This window comes from Anomaloglossus baeobatrachus, chromosome 7 (genome assembly GCF_048569485.1).
Source record: "Anomaloglossus baeobatrachus isolate aAnoBae1 chromosome 7, aAnoBae1.hap1, whole genome shotgun sequence".
In the NCBI taxonomy this organism is placed as follows: Eukaryota; Metazoa; Chordata; class Amphibia; order Anura; family Aromobatidae; genus Anomaloglossus; species Anomaloglossus baeobatrachus.
In genome coordinates this window covers 16,701,017-16,721,430 of record NC_134359.1, presented here as the reverse complement: position 1 = coordinate 16,721,430, position 20,414 = coordinate 16,701,017, and the positions used below count along the sequence as shown (strand labels likewise).

General features: G+C 45.2%; 1 protein-coding gene across 1 annotated transcript in view; it reads left to right on the top strand.

The window, feature by feature from the left end:
- LOC142244951 (sterol 26-hydroxylase, mitochondrial-like) overlaps positions 1-19,355 on the top strand; it is a 23,522-nt gene extending 4,167 nt beyond the window's left edge. The window contains exons 2-9 of the mRNA XM_075317083.1: positions 10,774-10,964; positions 11,826-12,025; positions 13,591-13,788; positions 14,973-15,136; positions 15,499-15,665; positions 15,811-15,892; positions 15,970-16,170; positions 18,668-19,355. Coding sequence (XP_075173198.1) covers positions 10,774-10,964; positions 11,826-12,025; positions 13,591-13,788; positions 14,973-15,136; positions 15,499-15,665; positions 15,811-15,892; positions 15,970-16,170; positions 18,668-18,790 — 1,326 coding nt within the window. The 3' untranslated portion in view covers positions 18,791-19,355. The remainder of the gene's footprint in view (positions 1-10,773; positions 10,965-11,825; positions 12,026-13,590; positions 13,789-14,972; positions 15,137-15,498; positions 15,666-15,810; positions 15,893-15,969; positions 16,171-18,667) is intronic.
- Positions 19,356-20,414: the final 1,059 nt, after the last annotated feature.

The following is a 20,414-nucleotide window of genomic DNA, read 5'->3' as shown; positions in this document are numbered from 1 at the left end:
AAAGAGATAGATAGAGAGATGGATGGATAGATAGATAGAGAGATAGATAGATAGATAGATGGATAGATAGATAGAGGGATAGATAGATAGATAGATAATAGATAGATAGATAGAGGGATAGATAGATAGATAGAGGGATAGATAGATAGATAGAGGGATAGATAGATAGATAGAGGGATAGATAGATAGAGGGATAGATAGATAGATAGATAGATAGATAGATAGAGGGATAGATAGATAGAGGGATAGATAGATAGATAGAGGGATAGATAGATAGATGAATAGATAGATAGAGGGATAGATAGATGGATAGATAGAGGGATAGATAGATAGAGGGATAGATAGATGGATAGATAGATAGATAGATAGATAGAGGGATAGATAGATAGAGGGATAGAGGGATAGATAGATAGAGGGATAGATAGATAGAGGGATAGATAGATAGAGGGATGGATGGATAGATAGATAGAGAGATAGATAGATAGATAGATAGATAGAGAGATAGAGGGATAGATAGAGGGATAGATAGAGGGATAGATAGATAGATAGAGGGATAGATAGATAGATAGATAGATAGAGGGATGGATAGATAGATAGATAGATAGAGGGATAGATAGATAGATAGGTACATGGACAGATAGATGCACAGGGTCATCAAAAGCAGTTCTGTGACTTTCTAATCCACTTTGTATTTCAATTCCTCACCATTAGTGATGAGCGAGTACTAAAAAGCTCGGGTGCTCGAAGCTCGGGCCGAGCCTCCCAAGATACTCGTGTACTCGGGCCGAGCAACGAGCCCAATGTTATCCTATGGGAGACCCGAGTATTTTTGTGAAATGACCCCCGGCAGCATGTAGAAACTCTAAAAATGGCACAAAAGTCTCAGAAGAGTGCTCAAATGACATGGCAACAGCATGGGGAAGACCCCTTGAAGCATTTATCACTCAAAAGTCACAGCTGTGAACAATTTTGTCCGCGTTTTACGCCATTTTTACGGACTCACCAGAAAACCTTCCAAAATGACCCCAAAATGATTTTTCATGGCAGAAATGTTAAGGGCACATACCCAATAGTGAGATAGAGCTGGTGTATGTTACTTTTTGAGATTAATACATGAAAGATTTTACGTGAAAACATTGTGTGGCACTCCGATGTCCCTGAGAAGAGACGTACATGAAGGCCTCTTGAGTCTAATGTGCCCATTTTGAGGAAGTGAGTCTTTGTAGTATTTTCCTTTGCCAGGGCAGTCCAAAATTGTGAGGTTCACCAATGCCCCTGCATACAGACGTGCATGAGGGCCTGTAAACCTGAAGTGCCCATTGTAAGGAAGTGGGTCTATTGTAGTATAGCCCTTAGGCAGGGCAGCCAAAAATTGGGAGGCTCCACATTGTCCCTGGATAGAGACGTGCATGAGGGCCTGTAAACCTGAAGTGCCCATTGTAAGGAAGTGGGTTTATTTCAGTATAGCCCTTTGCCAGGGCAGCCAAAAATTGGGAGGCTCCACGTTGTCCCTGGATAGAGACGTGCATGAGGGCCTGTAAACCTGAAGTGCCCATTGTAAGGAAGTGGGTGTATTATAGTATAGCCCTTAGGCAGGGCAGCCAAAAATTGGGAGGCTCCACGTTGTCCCTGGGTAGAGACGTGCATGAGGGCCTGTAAACCTGAAGTGCCCATTGTAAGGAAGTGGGTCTATTTCAGTATAGCCCTTAGGCAGGGCAGCCAAAAATTGGGAGGCTCCACGTTGTCCCTGGGTAGAGACGTGCATGAGGGCCTCAAAACATTAAGTGTCCATTTTAAGGAAGTGGGTGTATTATAGTATAGCCCTTAGGCAGGGCAGCCAAAAATTGGGAGGCTCCACATTGTCCCTGGGTAGAGACGTGCATGAGGGCCTCAAAACATTGTTCCCATTGCAAAGGAGCGGGTCTCCTGTCGTTGTAATGTCCATTCTGCAAAGAATGGTCGAAAAAATTTACCACTGGGGGTATACCTGAAACAAAGGCCTAAGTATTGCAATTTGTAACAGTCATCATCATGGTGGCGCATGAGGAGAAGGAGGAGCAGTCCAGCGATTATCCAAAGTCCAGAAGTGTGTACCCATGGGTGAGTGGAGGTACATGGCAAACTTTAAATTCCGCTCTCATTTGCTGGTGGTGTGGTGAAGTCTGGCCCAATCCCACCCTTGTTCATCTTGATCAGAGTCAGCCTGTCAGCATTTTCAGTTGACAGGCGGGTGCGTTTATCTGTAATGATTCCACCTGCGGCACTAAAAACACGCTCTGACAAAACGCTAGCGGCAGGGCAGGCCAGGACTTCCAAGGCGTAGAGAGCCAATTCATGCCACGTGTCCAGCTTGGATACCCAATAATTGTAAGGCACAGAGGAATGTCGGAGTACAGTTGTTCGATCTGCAAGGTACTCCTTCAGCATCTGGGCAAACTTAGGATTTCTTGTGGCACTACCCCGCACCTCAGGGGCTGTGGTACGTGAGGGGCTGAGAAAACTGTCCCACATCTTAAAGACTGTTCCCCTACCTCTGGCGGATTGGACTTGTGCCTCTCTCGGCTGTACGCCTTGGTTGTCCACTGATTCATGACCTATGCCGCTAGCGTTTTGTGAGGGGAATGCTTTGCCTACTTCCGTGAGTATGGCCTTCCGAAACTGCTGCATTTTGGTTGACCTCTCCTCCACGGGAATAAGAGACAAAAAGTTCTCCTTGTAGCGTGGGTCTAACAGTGTTACCAACCAGTAATGATTGTCGGCCAAGATGTTCTTAACGCGAGGGTCACGAGACAGGCAGCTTACCATAAAGTCAGCCATGTGCGCCAGACTCTTAACAGCCAGGACTTCAGTAGCCTGACCAACAAGATGACTGAACATGCTGTCCTCCTCCTCCTCCTCCTCCTCCTCATCTACCCTGTCCTCTGGCCAGCCACGCTGAACCGAGGATATGACTGGTGTGCATGTCATATCCTCAATTTGGCCAGAGAGTTGCTCCATGTCTTCATCCTCCTCCTCGTCATAGTCCTCCACTGCACGTTGTGATGAGACGAGGCTGGGCTGTGTGTTATCACCCACACCCACTACTGTTTCTTGCTGCAACTCATCGCGCTCCGCCTGCAATGCATCATGGTTGTTTTTCAGCAGAGACCGTTTTAGAAGGCAGAGTAGCGGTATGGTGACGCTAATAATGGCGTCATCACCACTCACCATCTTGGTGGAGTCCTCAAAGTTTTGGAGGATGGTACATAGGTCTGACATCCATCTCCACTCCTCAGGTGTTATGTGTGGAGTTTGACCCATTTCCCGACGGCTTAGGTGATGCAGGTACTCAACAACTGCCCTCTTCTGCTCACATATCCTGACCAACATGTGCAGAGTTGAATTCCAACGCGTGGGGACATCACACACCAGTCTGTGAGCCGGAAGATGCAAACTGCGCTGAAAGCCGGCAAGGCTGGCTGAAGCAGTAGGTGACTTTCGAAAATGTGCAGACAGGCGGCGAACTTTTACCAGCAGATCAGACAGCTCTGGGTATGACTTTATAAACCGCTGAACCACGAGGTTGAGAACATGGGCCACGCATGGAACATGTGTCAGCTGGCCTCGCCTCAAAGCCGCCACCAGGTTCCGGCCATTGTCACACACGACCTTTCCTGGCTTTAGGTTCAGAGGTGTGAGCCAGTGATCTGCCTGCTGTTTCAGAGCTGTCCACAGCTCTTCTGCATTGTGGGGTTTGTCACCTATGCAGATTAGCTTCAGCACAGCCTGTTGCCGCTTCGCCGAGGCAGTGCTGCAGTGCTTCCAGCTTGGGACTGGTGTGGAGGGTACAGTGGATGAGGATGCGCAGGAGGAGGAGGAGGCTGAAGAGCATGACATTCCGGAGCTGTAGAGTGTGGGTGAAACACTGACTGAGGTAGGGCCTGCAAACCTTGGTGTGGGAAGGACGTGTTCCGTCCCTCGCTCAGACTGGGTCCCAGCTTCCACAATATTAACCCAGTGTGCCGTCAACGAGATGTAGCGGCCTTGCCCACAAGCACTTGTCCACGTGTCTGTGGTTAGGTGGACCTTGGGTGAAACAGCGTTGTTCAGGGCACGTGTGATGTTTTGTGACACGTGGTTATGCAACGCGGGGACGGCACACCGGGAGAAATAGTGGCGGCTGGGGACCGAGTAACGTGGGACAGCTGCCGCCATCAGGTCACGGAATGCTTCTGTCTCCACCAGCCTAAAAGGCAACATTTCCAGCGCAAGCAGTCGCGAAATGTTAGCATTTAGAACTGTGGCATGTGGGGTGTTGGCAGTGTATTTGCGCCTGCGTTCAAAGGTTTGCTGAATGGATAACTGAACGCTGCGCTGGGACAAGGACGTGCTTGATGATGGTGTTCTTTCTGCGTAGGCAACTGCAGGTGCAGGAGTGGAGGAGGCTTGTTCGCAGGCAGCATGGACAGAGGATTGGCTCGCATGCACAACCAGCGAAGACGTAGCAGTGACATCAGCAAGCACTGCTCCTCGACTCTGTTGTACTTCCCACAAAGTCGGGTGCTTGGCTGACATGTGCCTGATCATGCTGGTGGTGGTCAGGCTGCTAGTTTTGGTACCCCTGCTGATGCTGGCACGGCAGGTGTTGCAAATGGCCTTTTTTGAATCATCTGGATCCAACTTAAAAAACTGCCAGACTCGGGAAGACCTAACATTTGTACAGGCACCTTGTGTCGTCGTGTTGTTCCGGGGAACGGTTGCCTGACTTCTGCCTGGGGCCACCACCCTGCTTCTTACTGCCTGTTGTGATGCTACGCCTCCCTCCCCCTGTGCACTGCTGTCCTCGCTCTGCATATCCTCCTGCCAGGTTGGGTCAGTTACTGGATCATCCACCACGTCGTCTTCCTCTTCCGCACCCTGCTCCTCCTCCTGACTTGCTGACAATTGTGTCTCATCATCGTCCACCACTTGTTGAGACACGTTGCCAACTTCGTGAGAACGTGGCTGCTCAAATATTTGGCCATCTGTACAGACGATCTCCTCATGACCCACTTCAATATGAGCTGGCGAGAGGCCAGAATGTGTGAATGGAAACGTGAACAGCTCTTCCGAGTGTCCAAGTGTGGGATCATTAATGTCCGAGGAGGACGTGTACTCAGCCTAGTGGTAGGAAGGAGGATCAGGTTCAGAAATGTGCGGTGCAGTATCACGGCTACTGACACTTGACCGTGTGGAAGACAGAGTGTTTGTGGTGGTGCCAATCTGACTGGAAGCATTATCTGCTATCCAACTAACAACCTGTTGACACTGGTCTTGGTTCAAGAGCGGTGTACTGCTGCGGTCCCCAAGAATTTGGGACAGGACGTGCGAGCGACTAGATGTGGCCCTTTGTTGTGGCGAAATTAGAGCTTGCCCACGACCTCGGCCTCTGCCTGCACCACCATCACGTCCACTTCCTTGTTCCTTGCCAATGCCCTTGCGCATTTTGCAATGCTGTGCACTGCTGACGTGTATATTCACTACTTGTGCGTTATATCAAAGTGTGTGGAAATTGCACACAAGTGCACCTGTACGCTGCCACCAACAGGCACACACGTGCGGTTTTAAAAACCAAGCACGGACGCAATAATAACCTAACAGGTTTTTTTGGGGAGCGACAATTACAGACAAGTCAGACACTATCTGGACTGTTTTACACTGTGTACACCAGCCCCAGATATGATGAAGGCTGGTATACGGTCACCACTAGGAATGGCTATATACCCTGCCTGCCTGCCTGTATACTGGTACAATAGTCCTGACAAGGACTCTTTTGGTCACTAGCCTGTATTCAGACCTGGCTATACCCTGCCTGTATATAGCAACAATAGTCCTGAGAAGGACTCTGCTACTGTACTCCGACCTGGCTATACCCTGCCTGCCTGTATACAACTAGAATAGTCCTGAGAAGGACTTTTGGTCACACTGTTTGCAGCCCTGCAACTGAAAAAGCTATAAAGGGCCGCAAAGCTTTCCCTGAATCAGCGACACTCTCCCTACACTCACTGTCAGAATAGCTGTGAGCAGAGCACAGCGCGCCGGCCGGTATAAAGGCTCGGTCACGCTGTGCAGGCCGGCCAATCACTGCAATTCCACAACTAACAGGGCTGTGGCATTGCAGTGGTCTGCCAGCCAATCCCTGCATGAGGGCTGGCTCTCAAAAGAGCGCCAACATGCAGAAATGAAGACCACGAGTACAGCACGAGTATCGCGAGATTACTCGGTCCCCGCCGAGCAGCCTGAGTACAGCGATACTCGTGCGAGTACCGAGTAGTTACAAGCATGCTCGCTCATCACTACTCACCATCAGTAAGATCTTTGCTGTTCGTGAATGAGAAGCCTCTTAGTTACATTCAGATACAGCAATCCTGTCCATAGCTAGTGCTGCTCCCAGCTAGGAAGTAGATACAATTCAGACCAAAACATTGTAGCAAACTAAAGATTTCTGCTGCTGCTGTTGCTGATGATGATGATAATGATGATGATGATGATGATGAAGTGCTTTGCTCACAGAGCAGTCTCTGCACTGGTTACAATTGTTTCTACTTGTATCAGCTGTTATATACAGGTTGTCTGCCTTTGAATGAAGGCAAGAGTGTTTCTATTCAAGGACAACAAATTATTTTGAAACAAATTTTATTAGAAAGTTGTAAAATATTTTATTTATAGAGTAAAGGTTTTATAACATAAAACTGGAAAATCCTTTTCAATAATTAGAATATCCGCAGTGCATGGACTGGCCGTGGCTCTCCTGACCCGAGCGTCTTATATTTCTATAAGGTTGTGGTGCTCGGGTCGGGAGAACCATGGTCTGTGTATTGCTGGCCGAGATTGGACCGATTTGCACAGATGTCAATATTCTCACACGCAGAAATGCTATATTTTCTCTGCTGCATTTTTTTCTGCAGCTGTCTGAACCAAAATATGCAACAGCCGTCTGCACTGCATTTTTATTGGGCTTTTTCTGCAGAAATGCTGTAATTATTTACTTAAAAAAACAATTGTATTTTTCACATGAGTTTTTTATGGCTCTCTATAGAAGGCCTAGAGTGAAATTAAAAAAAACACAAAGTTTAACAGTCTTTGAATGTACAGCAGGCTTTTTCATTTAATCATACAGTATGTTTAACGTTGAAAAACAAAAAAGCCAGCAGTAAGGCTATGTCTGCACTTTGCGTCGAGGTAGTTGCAGTTCTAAACGCATCCTCTGGCAGAAATTGCTTTTGACCTTCAAAACGCTATAAATACACGTGCGTTTTTACCACGTTTTAGCTGCGTTTTTAGTGCTTTTTACATACGTTTTCATTGCATAAAGACAGATGGGTTTTGAACTCAAAGACACTGCTAAATAAAGTTTAAACATTCAAACACTATGAAAAAAAAAGAAAAAAATGTAAAAAAAAATAAGCTTAAAATAGTAAATTTTATTAAAATTATAACTGTTTTGTAATATTTATTGATAAAATTACGTTTAATTATATATTTTCATTATTTTAATTGTCGGACTAGGTGTGCCTGTAAAGGGACATATCATGCCATTAATATAATGTCCAAAACGCATGCGTTTATTTTGTCTAAAACGCATGTTTTCTGCATCAAAAAAGCATGTAAAACGCATATATTTTGATTTTGTTTGCATTTTGACTTTTCTCATTGACTTCAATGTTATCAAAACGCAGCCCAAATGGCAAAAACGTTTGACATGCTGCTTCTTTGAACGCTGAGTTTTTGCCCAAATTTATGCAAATTAAACGCAGCGTTTAGAAAAGCAAAGTGCGCACAAGAAAGCTCAATGTCCCATTGACTTTGCTTGAAAAGCAGAACGCAAGCATTTTGGAATGAAAACGCTGCAGTTCAAAACGCAGCAGAAACGCAGGTAAAAACGCAAAGTGCGCACACAGCCTAAATGTGCACTAACAGCACTAAAATTCCAAACTGTACTTATTATAAAAAATTGAGATTTTTAGCAAAAAAATTGCAATTTCTTGAGCTGCCTCGCCACGTCACGGCACATCTCTTTGGGGCAGTCCTACACTAAAATATTTTTAGAAAATGTGCCATACGGCCTCACATATGAAATAGTAGAACTGCTCTTAGCAGCACTTAAGGGCTATTTACATGCTGCGATATCGGTAACGATATATCGTAGGGGTCACGCCGTTAGTAACGCACATCCGGTGCCGTTAGCGACATCGCAGCGTGTGACACCAAGGAGTGACGATCAATGAGCGCAAAAATGTGAAAAATCGTTGCTCGTTGACACGTCGCTCTTTTTCCAAATATCGCTGCTGCAGGTACGATGTTGTTCATCGTTCCTGCGGCCGCACACATCGCTACGTGTGACACTGAAGGAACGACGAACATCTCCTTACCTGCGTCCACCGGTATCGAGGAAGGAAGGAGGTGGGTGGGATGTTCCGGCCGCTCATCTCCGCCGGCCGCTCATCTCCGCCCCTCCTCTTCTATTGGACGTCTGCCGTGTGATGTCGCTGTGACGCCGCATGACCCGCCCCCTTAGAAAGGAGGCGTATTGCCGTCCAGAGCGACGTCGCAGTGAAGGTAAGTGCGTGTGACGGGGGAGCGCGATGTTGTGCGCCACGGGCCGAGATTTGCCCATGACGCACAACCGACGGGGGAGGGTACAATCGCTAGCGATATCGGTACCGATATCGCAGCGTGTAAAGTACCCTTTAGTTGGTCTTTTTCAATCCCGTACCCATGACTGAATCATGGCTGTGGGCGGGACAGGCCTAAGCAAATGCTGGATGAAGTAAATAGCCTGTGGACAAAGCCTGATGACTTAATGTGAACAGTCACCAACCGCCAAAATCTAGACAGGTGGAATACAACCTAAATTAGGGTGCAAAGCAAGGTGGAGGTCAACCACCGACCAATTCAATGAAGAAAAACAAAAAAGCCAGCACAGTATGTATAATGTTGCAGATTTTCTTCACACAAAAAAAATAAGCAAAAAAAAAATACACCAGAAGAAAATACATTTAAACTATGTGGAAACGTGGGCTGAATGTGCTGTTTATGTGGACCATACTCCTGTTAAGTTCACACAATGCAGTTTTCTCACACCATGCTTTTTTTGCCATGATTTTCTAAGATGACAATAAGGCTAAGACCGCACTTTGCGTTTTCACCTGCGTTTTAGCTGCTTTTTAGGTCCGTCCATTCCTTCCATGTATAAAGCATTTGACATTTCATCTCTCTATACATACATCAGCTAATATACAAGAAGCGCTATGGAGCATGGTGGAAGTCAGAGATCGGCAAGTTCAAGATGGTGAGCATTGCAGATCCAGCCATACTGGAACTGGTGGTTGGACAAGAGGGCAAATACCCCCTGAGGAATGAGATCGACCTCTGGAGGCTGCACCGGGAGCTGCGAAACGTTTCATACGGACCTTTCACTGAGCTAAAAATAGCTGCGGATGCCGGCGGGCAGCTGCGGGAAACATGCGGCCGTACCTGCGGTACGAGCGCCCGTGGGCACATGGCCTTAAACTGAAGGAAAATCACTGCAAAATATGCCGTGTGTTTGCATTGTGTGAACATAGCCGTAAAGTTGCTGAAAACCCAACACTAAAGGGTACTGTACACGCTGAGATATCGGTACCGATATCGCTAGCGTGGGTACCCGCCCCCGTCAGTTGTGCGTCATTGGCAAATCGCTTCCCGTGGCGCACAACATCGCTTACACCCGTCACGCTACTTACCTGCCTAGCGACATCGCTGTGACCGGCGAACCGGCTCCTTTCTAAGGGGGGCGGTTCGTTTGGCGTCACAGCAACGTCACTGAGCGGCCGCCCAATAGCAGAGGAGGGGCAGAGATGAGTGGGCCAAACATCCCGCCCACCTCCTTCCTTCCTCATTGCCGGTGGACGCAGGTAAAAGGAGGTTCCTCGCTCCTGCGGTGTCACACATAGCGATGTATGCTGCCGCAGGAACGACAAACAACCTCGCTACTCACCTGTCAACGATTTTTGGTGTTGGAGCGACCGCTCCAATACCAACGATTTTTACCTCTTCTGCGATCGTTTTAGGTTGCTCAGAGGTGTCACACGCTGTGATGCCGCTAACGACGCTGGATGTGCGCCACAAACACCGTGACCCCGACGATATATTGTTAGCGATGTTGCAGCGTGTAAAGCACCCTTAAGAGATAAAAATGTCACCTATATAGCATTTGGTAATATACAAAAATAACAGTGCCATAACGACGTGGGGACCCCCCTATTTTTGTTAGCCAGTTCAGGTAAAGCAGACAGCTGCAGCCCACATCTGGCAGCTTTACCTTAGCTGGTAAGTCAAAACAGAGGTCAGCCAATGCTGTTTTGTTTTTTTTTAAATAATTTATTTAGAAATAAATGATAATAATAATTATAATAATAATAATAATAATAATAAATGGGGTACCCCCCAAATTTGATATCCAGCCAAGGTGAAGCTGACAGCTGGGGGCTGGTATCTCAGGGAGGGAAGGGCCATGGTTATTGGGCCCCCCAGCCTAAAAATAGCAGCCTGCAACTGCTCCAGAAATGATGCCTCCATTAGATGCTTCAATCCTGGCACTTTACCCGGCTTTTCCTGGTGTGGTGGCGATATTACATAATACTGCCATTCAGTATCCAAGTGACATATAGTGCCCAAATCACACTGCCTCAATAGCAATGTCAGAATTTCCTCTTCTGCAGAATTCCTTCCATGTATAAAGCATTTGACATTTCATCTCTCTATATACATCAGCTAATATACAAGAAGCGCTATGGAGCATGGTGGAAGTCAGAGATCGGCAAGTTCAAGATGGTGAGCATTGCAGATCCAGCCATACTGGAACTGGTGGTGCGACAAGAGGGCAAATACCCCCTGAGGAATGAGATCGACCTCTGGAGGCTGCACCGGGAGCTGCGAAACGTTTCATATGGACCTTTCACTGAGTGAGTTCAGGACAGGGGAGGCCTGAATACAATGTAACGAAACATAAAGGTCTGCAGCTGTGTAATACATGTCACGTTTCCTTTCCTCTGCTTCTTGACGGTGAATGTGGACATTTCTGTTAGTTCAATATGTCTTTCAGGTGAGAGATTGCTACAATTCTATCCAGCTTAGATATTCCGTGGACTCCAGACTGATACATTATAGCTGCACTGACACATTGATTTGTGCTGCTGATGCGTTTATCACAAGACTGCATGCAACGTCAGCTACAAGATGTATCAGGCTGTGTTCATACCTGCCAAAAAAACGCAACTGCATTTTTGAACTTTCATTGCTTTTAATGTTTAAAAAAGCAGCAAAAACGCTGAAAGAATTGACACGCGGCTTCTTTAAAAAACGCAGCAGTTTTCCATTTCAGTCAGGAAAAAAAAATGCAAATGTGTGCATGAGATTTCTGAAATCCCAAAGGTTTTGCAGGTGCTGTAACAAGCAACTTTTTATTTGCAGAAAACCAATGAAAAATCATGCAAAAAAATCATGTAAAAATATCATGCAAAAATGCAAAGTGTGAACATAGCCATAGGTCTTGGATATAAGCTCAAATATTCTATTTGTATTATACAGCGACCAGAAATCTTGACAAGTATGAGGATGTGATGCAAAGTGTATTAGGTATATAAAAGATAGAGGCCAGGGACACAGGGGGCGGCACGATGAATGTGGTGCAGTAGAGGGACTCGTTCTACAATGGGCGTGCATTACAGAACTTTCTGCAATTGTTATTTTTGCAATTCTCCATGTAGAATCAATGCATTGACTAATGGCCCCGTATGAAACATTACGATGTCTTGTCATTCCAGGCATGGGGAGAAGTGGCACGCTCTCCGGACAGTCCTAAACCAGAAGATGCTGAAGCCTCAAGAGGCGAAGAGCTACGCCGGGAGCATTAATGAGGTGGTCTCAGACTTCATGGCGAGGATCCAGGAGCTGCGCAGGCAGAGCCCGTCCGGTGAGACCGTCAGCGACGTGAACAACGAGCTCTACAGATTCGCCTTTGAAGGTATCAGTCATCAAAAATATAAAAAGCATTGGACGTTATAGAGGTACTTACCTGCATTACAGCAGCCGAGTAAGGTCAGCCCTCCACTCCGCAGCCGCCCCTCCCCTGAGGGGGCCGAAAAGTGACCTGCGACCCTAGGACTGCCATGTTATTACTTAGTTTTCCTTTGCGCATGCGCCAGATGACATGTAACTTAATTCCTTTCTGTGCCTTGTAAGGCTGCGTGCGCACGTTGCGTTTTCCCTTGCGTTTCCGCAGAGTTTTAAGCAGCAGCGTCTCATTGTCAAAATGCATGCGTTTTGCTTTTCAAGCCAAATCTATGGGATTTTGACAAAATTCGTTCCTACGATGCTTTTTTAAACGCAGCGTTTTTAGTGTAAAAAAATTGCCAAAATCTCTGCGTTTAAAAAAGCAGCATGTCAATTCTTTTGTCCGTTTTGGTAGCGTTTTGTTATCATTGAAGTCAATGAGATTTTAGAAAACGCATCCAAAAACAAAAATATTGCGATTTACATGCATTTATGTTGCAATCCGCATGCTTTTTTGACATAAAAAAGCATGCGTTTTGGCCTGTAAGTGAGGTCAAGTGGTTTACTATTGACCTCACATCCAGCCCTAAATAAAATTAGAGTTGTACTATAGTTAATATTAATTTTAATCAATAAATATTATCATTTAATATACTTTTTCTGAATATTCACATTATAGTGAATGAGTAGAAGCAGGAAATGACATCCGTAGGGTTTATTCTTTTTCATGTTGATTGATTGAAGAAACTTTATTTTCCATTCACAAAATTTTGTAAACGCATCAAAATTTAACCATGGAAAATGCATGGAAAAAAACGCTTAAAACGCAAGAAAAAAACGCATGCGTATTTTCAGCATTTTTTTTGACAAACAGAATTTTGACATTGTCAAATTCTGCCAGAGGATGCATTAATTTCTGCAAGGTACAGGACGCAACGTGCGCACATAGCCTAAAAATGCGCCCTCTGCCTGGGACTGGTCCTTCCATGGTGGGAAAATGAGTCTGGAAGGCGATAAACCAGAGGTTACATTGGGATTGGCGCATGTGCATCATACCATGGGGCAAACGCTCCGTCCACTGCTGTATAGAGAGGATATAGGAGGTGTCAATCAAAGGAAAAGGGCCTGGAGTAGTGTGGATAGACCAAGACACTTTATGGTCCGGAATGGCTTAAAAAAAATGTTATAGTCCGGAAACGCTCCGTGAACTAATTTGTACATAAAATAAGGGTTTAAAATGACAATTTCTAGAGTCAGGACTGCTGAGCAGTATTAGTTATCATTTTGGAATACAGTTTGCTAGACTTACCAAGGGTTGGGAGGAAGATTTGTAGTCCAGCTTATTAAGATCCATGGCTGCAACTGACTTGCATAGATATTGCTTAAGAACCTAATATTGTGACTGCTTGCAGCCACCACTAGGGGGAGCTCATTGCGCACTGTTATTATAGGGAGCATATGCGGTAAGCCCCACTGCTCCCCCTAGTGGCTGCAGGCAGCACGCCATCTTCACTATTCTATGTCTCGTCTCTCCAGGAGTCTCCTACATCGTGTTTGAGACAAGGATCGGATGTTTGGAGAAAGAAATCCCCCCCGAAACTCAGAGGTTTATAGACTCCATCTGCCAAATGTTCAAGAATTTGGTGTTTGTGACCTACCTGCCCGAGTGGACGAGGCGAGTCCTCCCCTACTGGAACCTCTACATGGAAGGGTGGGACAATATCTTCAATTTTGGTAAATTCACATTCATTATATCCACATTACAAGATGGTGAATGTAGTCCTGTGCGGATGCCTGGTGCTGTATCACATGCCATACTTAGATACACTAGACTGTATCACACAGGATGGGATTAGATACACAGCTCAGCAGACAGTATCACACAGGATAGGATTAGATACACAGCTCAGCAGACAGTATCACACAGGAGAGGATTAGATACACAGCTCAGCAGACAGTATCACACAGGAGAGGATTAGATACACCGCTCAGCAGACAGTATCACACAGGATAGGATTAGATACACAGCTCAGCAGACAGTATCACACAGGAGAGGATTAGATACACAGCTCAGCAGACAGTATCACACAGGAGAGGATTAGATACACAGCTCAGCAGACAGTATCACACAGGAGAGGATTAGATACACAGCTCAGCAGACAGTATCACCCAGGATGGGATTAGATACACAGCTCAACAGACAGTATCACACAGGAGAGGATTAGATACACAGCTCAGCAGACAGTATCACACAGGAGAGGATTAGATACACAGCTCAGCAGACAGTATCACACAGGAGAGGATTAGATACACAGCTCAGCAGACAGTATCACACAGGAGAGGATTAGATACACAGCTCAGCAGACAGTATCACACATGATGGGATTAGATACACGGCTCAACAGACAGTATCACACAGGATAGGATTAGATACACAGCTCAGCAGACAGCATCACACAGGATAGGATTAGATACACGGCTCAGCAGACAGTATCACACATGATGGGATTAGATACATGGCTCAACAGACAGTATCACACAGGATAGGATTAGATACACAGCTCAGCAGACAGTATCACACATGATGGGATTAGATACACAGCTCAACAGACAGTATCACACAGGATAGGATTAGATACACGGCTCAACAGACAGTATCACACAGGATAGGATGAGATACACAGCTCAGCAGACAGTATCACACAGGATAGGTTTAGATACACAGCTCAGCAGACAGTATCACACAGGATAGCATTAGATACAGAAGCTCAGCACTTAGTATCTTACATGACTCTGATTTTACATGCCTACTGTATATGATGGATTTAACCCTTTCTTCACCTTTACTTCCTATATAATAGTTATTATCACCATCCAATCCCTTATTTATGTCTTATTATTATATATTTATTATCTAGGTAAGAAGATGGTGGATAAGAAGATGAGTGAGATCCAGCAGCGTGTGGAGCGCGGGGAGGAGGTGCAGGGGGAGTACCTGACGTACCTGCTGTCCAGCGGGAAGCTCAGCGTGGCGGAGGTGTACGGCAGCGTGTGCGAGCTGCTGCTGGCCGGCGTGGACACTGTGCGTATATATATATATACATGGTCTCCTTTACCTACAGTGTGACAGTGACCTGACGATCCACAGACAGGGGACATTTCATTTTTGGATGGAGGCGGCTGTATCTAACACTCCGACTGCTGCTTGTTTTCCTTGTCAGAGGACATAGTCTCTGATTATACAAGACAACAAGAATCCACCATGGAGTCCTCCACCCTGGATGAAGGGGGAGCTATTAAACACCATGGGGGCGCTGTTGCTTGGTTTCCTATGAGAGTATTTGCTGCATACTCAGGCGAGAAGCGGTACTGCAAGTAATGGTAAATTATACACGGTATCTACAGTGGTTTTCCACCATACTAAGCTTTTGTGTTCATTTCCAGACATCAAACACATTATGTTGGTCCTTGTATCACTTGGCCCGAGACCCGAAGTTGCAGCAACTCTTATACGAAGAGGTCACAAACGCCGTTCCCATGGACCGCAACCCCGGGGCGGACGATATTACTCACATGCCCTTACTGAGGGCCGTGATCAAGGAGACCCTGAGGTGGGAGCATTAACTTTTACAGATAAGAGACTAAACCTGTATTAAGGTAACACATACTGGGTGACAACCTTCGATGCCGCTATGGGCCCCCTGCGGTTGTCACCGAGACCTTGAGTTGGTGTTTTGCTGTCACCCCTCTCCGCAGACTTTATCCCGTCATTCCAACCAATGCAAGAGTTGTTCATGAGCATGAAGTGGTGATCGGAGACTATAAATTCCCCAAAAATGTAAGTTTTGTGTCTCAGATGTGACACCGGCTCAGTGACTCAGGGTTCGAATCCCTTATTTCTGCTCCTCTTTACAGACCCTCTTTGTCCTGAGCCATTACGCCATTTCCAAAGATGAAGCCAACTTCAAAGACGCAGAGAAGTTTTATCCACAGCGGTGGCTCCGGGATGGGGGCATGACGCACCACCCCTTCAGCTCCATACCCTTCGGATATGGGTTACGCGCCTGCGTGGGAAAACGGATTGCAGAATTAGAGATGCACTTGGCACTGTCTCGGGTACGGTTGTGTATGGAAAGGAACAACTTTGCTTTTGCCCCTTTTTTGGTATAAATTTCAAGATACACCTTGCATTTACCTTCGGAGCTGCACTCATAATTCTGCTTTTTTTTTTTTTCTAAATCTTACTGGGTCTCCGGCCGGTCTCCATTCATCCAGCTCAGTCCAGACGGACGGGTCGGCTTCTCCAATTATTTATGTATTTTATAGTAAATGAAACGATCGCAGGTTCAAGTTCTCTAAGGGCACTAATAATAAGTGGGGGGGAGGGGAATATTTGTAATATATACACATATATATATATGTGTGTATATATATATATATATATATATATATATATATATGTACATATATATATATATATATATATATATACAGTAATCTCTCACCTATCACAGGAGTTACATTCCAGAGACCCCCGCCGCAAAAGGTGAAAATCCGCGTAGTAGCGGAGTTATATTTATTTTATTATGTACCCATATTTTTTGGATTATAAGATGCACTTTTGAGGGGTGCGTCTTATAAGCCGAATCTAGCTTACCAGGGGGTGGTGGAGAATGATGACAGGGACAATGCTCCGGACTATGGACTGTGCTCTGCGGGCTGTGATGCAGGGGAATCCTGAAAATGTTGGCAGTGAGGGCTTCAAATAATGGCGCCCGGAGTCAATGCGTGAGCAGATGGAGCTCTCGGCCCAAGATCTCATCCGTGCACGCAATGTCTCCGGTCCATTGATCTGCCAGCAGTGGACTTAAGGAAAATGGCGCCCGGAGGTGGCACGTGTGCAGGTGAGATCTCGATTCGTCATTGAGCCGATAGCCCAATCTGCGCACATGCCGACTCTAGGCGCCATATCTTTGAAACCCACTCCGCCGACAGTTTATGAATGTTCCTGCCACTGTTTGCAGACAGCATCGGGGACACCTGCCGCACCGCCTGCAGCATCGCCCTGCTCCACCACTGCTCCTGCCTCCTGTGACCCCACTCCACCACCGCTACCACGCTCCCCGCCCCCCTCCCCAGTACCCACGATGCAATCAAGCTGCAATAAGTGAACTGCGGTATAATGGGGGACGACTGTATTCCCATAAATTAAACAGCAAAATAATTTTTAAAAAAATCGTCATTTTCAGTTCTCATTCTTCCTGTAAAAAAATGCAATAAAAAGCTTCTAAAACGGCAAATACACCAAAGTAGTGTCAAGAAAACGTCAGCGACTGAGCGCACAGTAACAAAAACCAACCCCATGCAGATCCATGGACAGAAAGTGAAAGATTTTCAGGTCTCAAAAAATGTGGACTAAAGTCAGACTTTTATTCTGAATTTTAATTTAGTCAGTAAAATATAATAATAATAATAATAATAATAATAATAATATAATAATAATAATAATAACTGCACAGGTTTGGTATCACCATAATCACACTGACCTGAAGAATCATATTTCCAGCTTATTTTAACTGCACAATGAACACAGCCAAAATTAAAGCCAAAAAACAATGGCTGATCTGCTTTTTTTTTCAACATTTCAACACATTTGGACTTTTTTTCCCCCCATTTTTTAGTTTATTATATGGGACAGGGTATGGAAGCGAGTCTTATCCCGTTATATGGGTCAAAAACTAAAAAAAAACGTATGATTCTTGGAAGAAGGAAAGGAAAAATACAATCACTGGTCCCTCAAACTAAACCAAATAGTTACAATAAACAGCGCTGCGCTGTGACAACATATTTCTTTCAAATACTTGTGGTGATATTAATCTGTCCATTTATTACCACCATATAGTGCCGAAATAAACGTTCCTGCACTGCAATATCATCATACTGTGCCCATAAACAATCCTATAATGCTGCCATGAATCACTGAAATAATAGTCAGATATAGCGTCCAACTAATGATACCAAATTAATATCTGTGAAATTAATGCCACCATATAGTGCCAAAATACAGTACCAGTATCATGGGGTGCCCAAATAAGAACAACATATAATGCACAATTCCAAACAGTGTACAAATGACCCAGCAATAGTGCTGAATAATGCCATCTTGTAGCTCTCAAATTAAGTATCAATAAGTCTTGTGGTGGCTCAGTGATTAGCACTACAGTTTTATGGTGGCTCAGTGGTTAACACTGCTGTCTTGCAGTGCTGGGGTCCTGGGTTCAAATCCCATAAAGGATAGCATCTGCAAGGAGTTTGCATGTTATCCTGGTGTTTGTATGGCTTTTCTCCAGTTTCCTCCCACACTCCAATGGGGACAGTGTTAGTGACGTATGTAAAGCGCTTTGGAGTATGTTACCGCTGTATAAAAATAAAGATTTTATTTATATCCAATATGTAAAACTAATGGTGCCATTTAGTGGCCAAATGCTACCGCCATGCACTACCACAATAGCAGTGGTCATATAATACTGCCATATAGTACCCATGTAGTAGTGCTAAATAACAGGGTTATCATCTGATTTAGTATTATTAACCTTTTCTTTTTCTCCTGCAGATTATCAGGATGTTCGAGATTAAACCAGACGATAAAATGGAAAATGTGAAATCCATCGCCCGCATCGTCCTGTCGCCGAGCGAGAAAATCAACCTGCGCTTTGTAGAGAGAAAATCCGCCTGAGGTTGGATAAAATTCTGGACTCTTTATGTCTCTTCTCAGCGCCATTCACTTCTCATCAGAACCGGAAATCATATTGAGTAATGCGTCCGCCATGGCGTAGCTCAGATCTTCAGTGCCTATATATTGCCACATTATGGCTGAAAAATAATTGTGACATACTGTGCTAAAATATAACGCCATACAGTGCTAATATCATATGGCTATTTAGTGCTTAATAAGTAGTACCTACATACTGTACATAAATACTACCACCATTCAGTACACAGAGGATACCAACACTGATACTACAATTCGGCACTGTATGGCGGTATATTATTAGGACTGCCATGGCGGTATTATGTAGGCATATATTTTTGCTTAGCTGTAACCACAAATGCCTTAAGGTGCTCAAAGAGAATGTAGCCTCTAATTTATAGCCGAATTCGTCTTTGTTTTTTTTCCTTCATTTTTTTTTGTTTTTAGCCGTTGCTTTACTTGTCACGATGATTTGTTTTATTATGTTTGTTTTATGTGATTAACGTCTAAGGTTTATTAGATTGACCTTGAATAAACTTGTTTCATTAAAGTGAAGCTGTAATTAAAGGGAGAATAAAAAAAAAATAATTCACCTTGTAATAAGAGAGTGTAGCCTGCAGTGTAAAGCATGGAGGTTTTCATAATAGTTACTGTAACCATGTCCCATCACATCTTCTACTGTAATGGAATTTCTTCTATTGATTATTACTTGCAACAAAGAAACCTTTGAATCCTGCTTCCTAGGATGTCTCCATAGCAACCAGATTGAAGTCCTCCATTCTTTACACCTCTGGCTGCATCCAGAGAACTGAAATGAGGTTTATGTGTAATATATTCTAAGTAAAAAAAAAAGCTTGTTGAGGCAGGAAACAAAGAAAAAAGAATATTCCTTATAATAAGAAACATTTCTATTTTGCAACATTTTCCAGTTCACTAAGAAGGGGTCCATAATGTTTCCCACGCTTGTGTCCAGTGACATCTTCTACTGTCAAAGCCTTGTAAGAAAAAAAAAAACTTTAGCATTCTGATTCCCAGGATTTCTCAATTTTAAACAATACCCTCCATGCTTTACACTGCTGGCTGGATCCCGAAAAATAAAATAAAGCAATAATAATAATGTTTTTAATGCACGATCACATCTTCTGTGATATTCATCTATATATATAATTGCCTTATTCTGTCTGTCTGTCTGTCTGTCTGTCTTGCTCCAAAATTGTGTCCTTACGGTGACACAAAGCTGATTGGCCGCTGGGCTCGCCATGGCCCCGCCCCCCCCCACGGATTGGCCGCTCGCCCAGGCTCCGCCCCCACACGGATTGGCCGGCTGCTCGCCTAGGCTCCGCCCCCCACACGGATTGGCCTCTCGCCCCGGCACCCTGCAGGCATTGGCAACTCGCCCACGCCCCGCCCCCCTCACGCAATGCACGCTCGCTCTGGCTCCGCCCCCCGCACGCATTCCCCGAACCGACCGACACGGAGCCACGACTCCCAGGTGAGTACTGTACCCCCGGGAGCCCACATCAGCGTACGCCGACAACCCAGCCGACACATATCCTCGCATTGCTGGGGCTGGCCGGCGTATGCTGGTGTGGGCTCCCGTGTGAGCGAG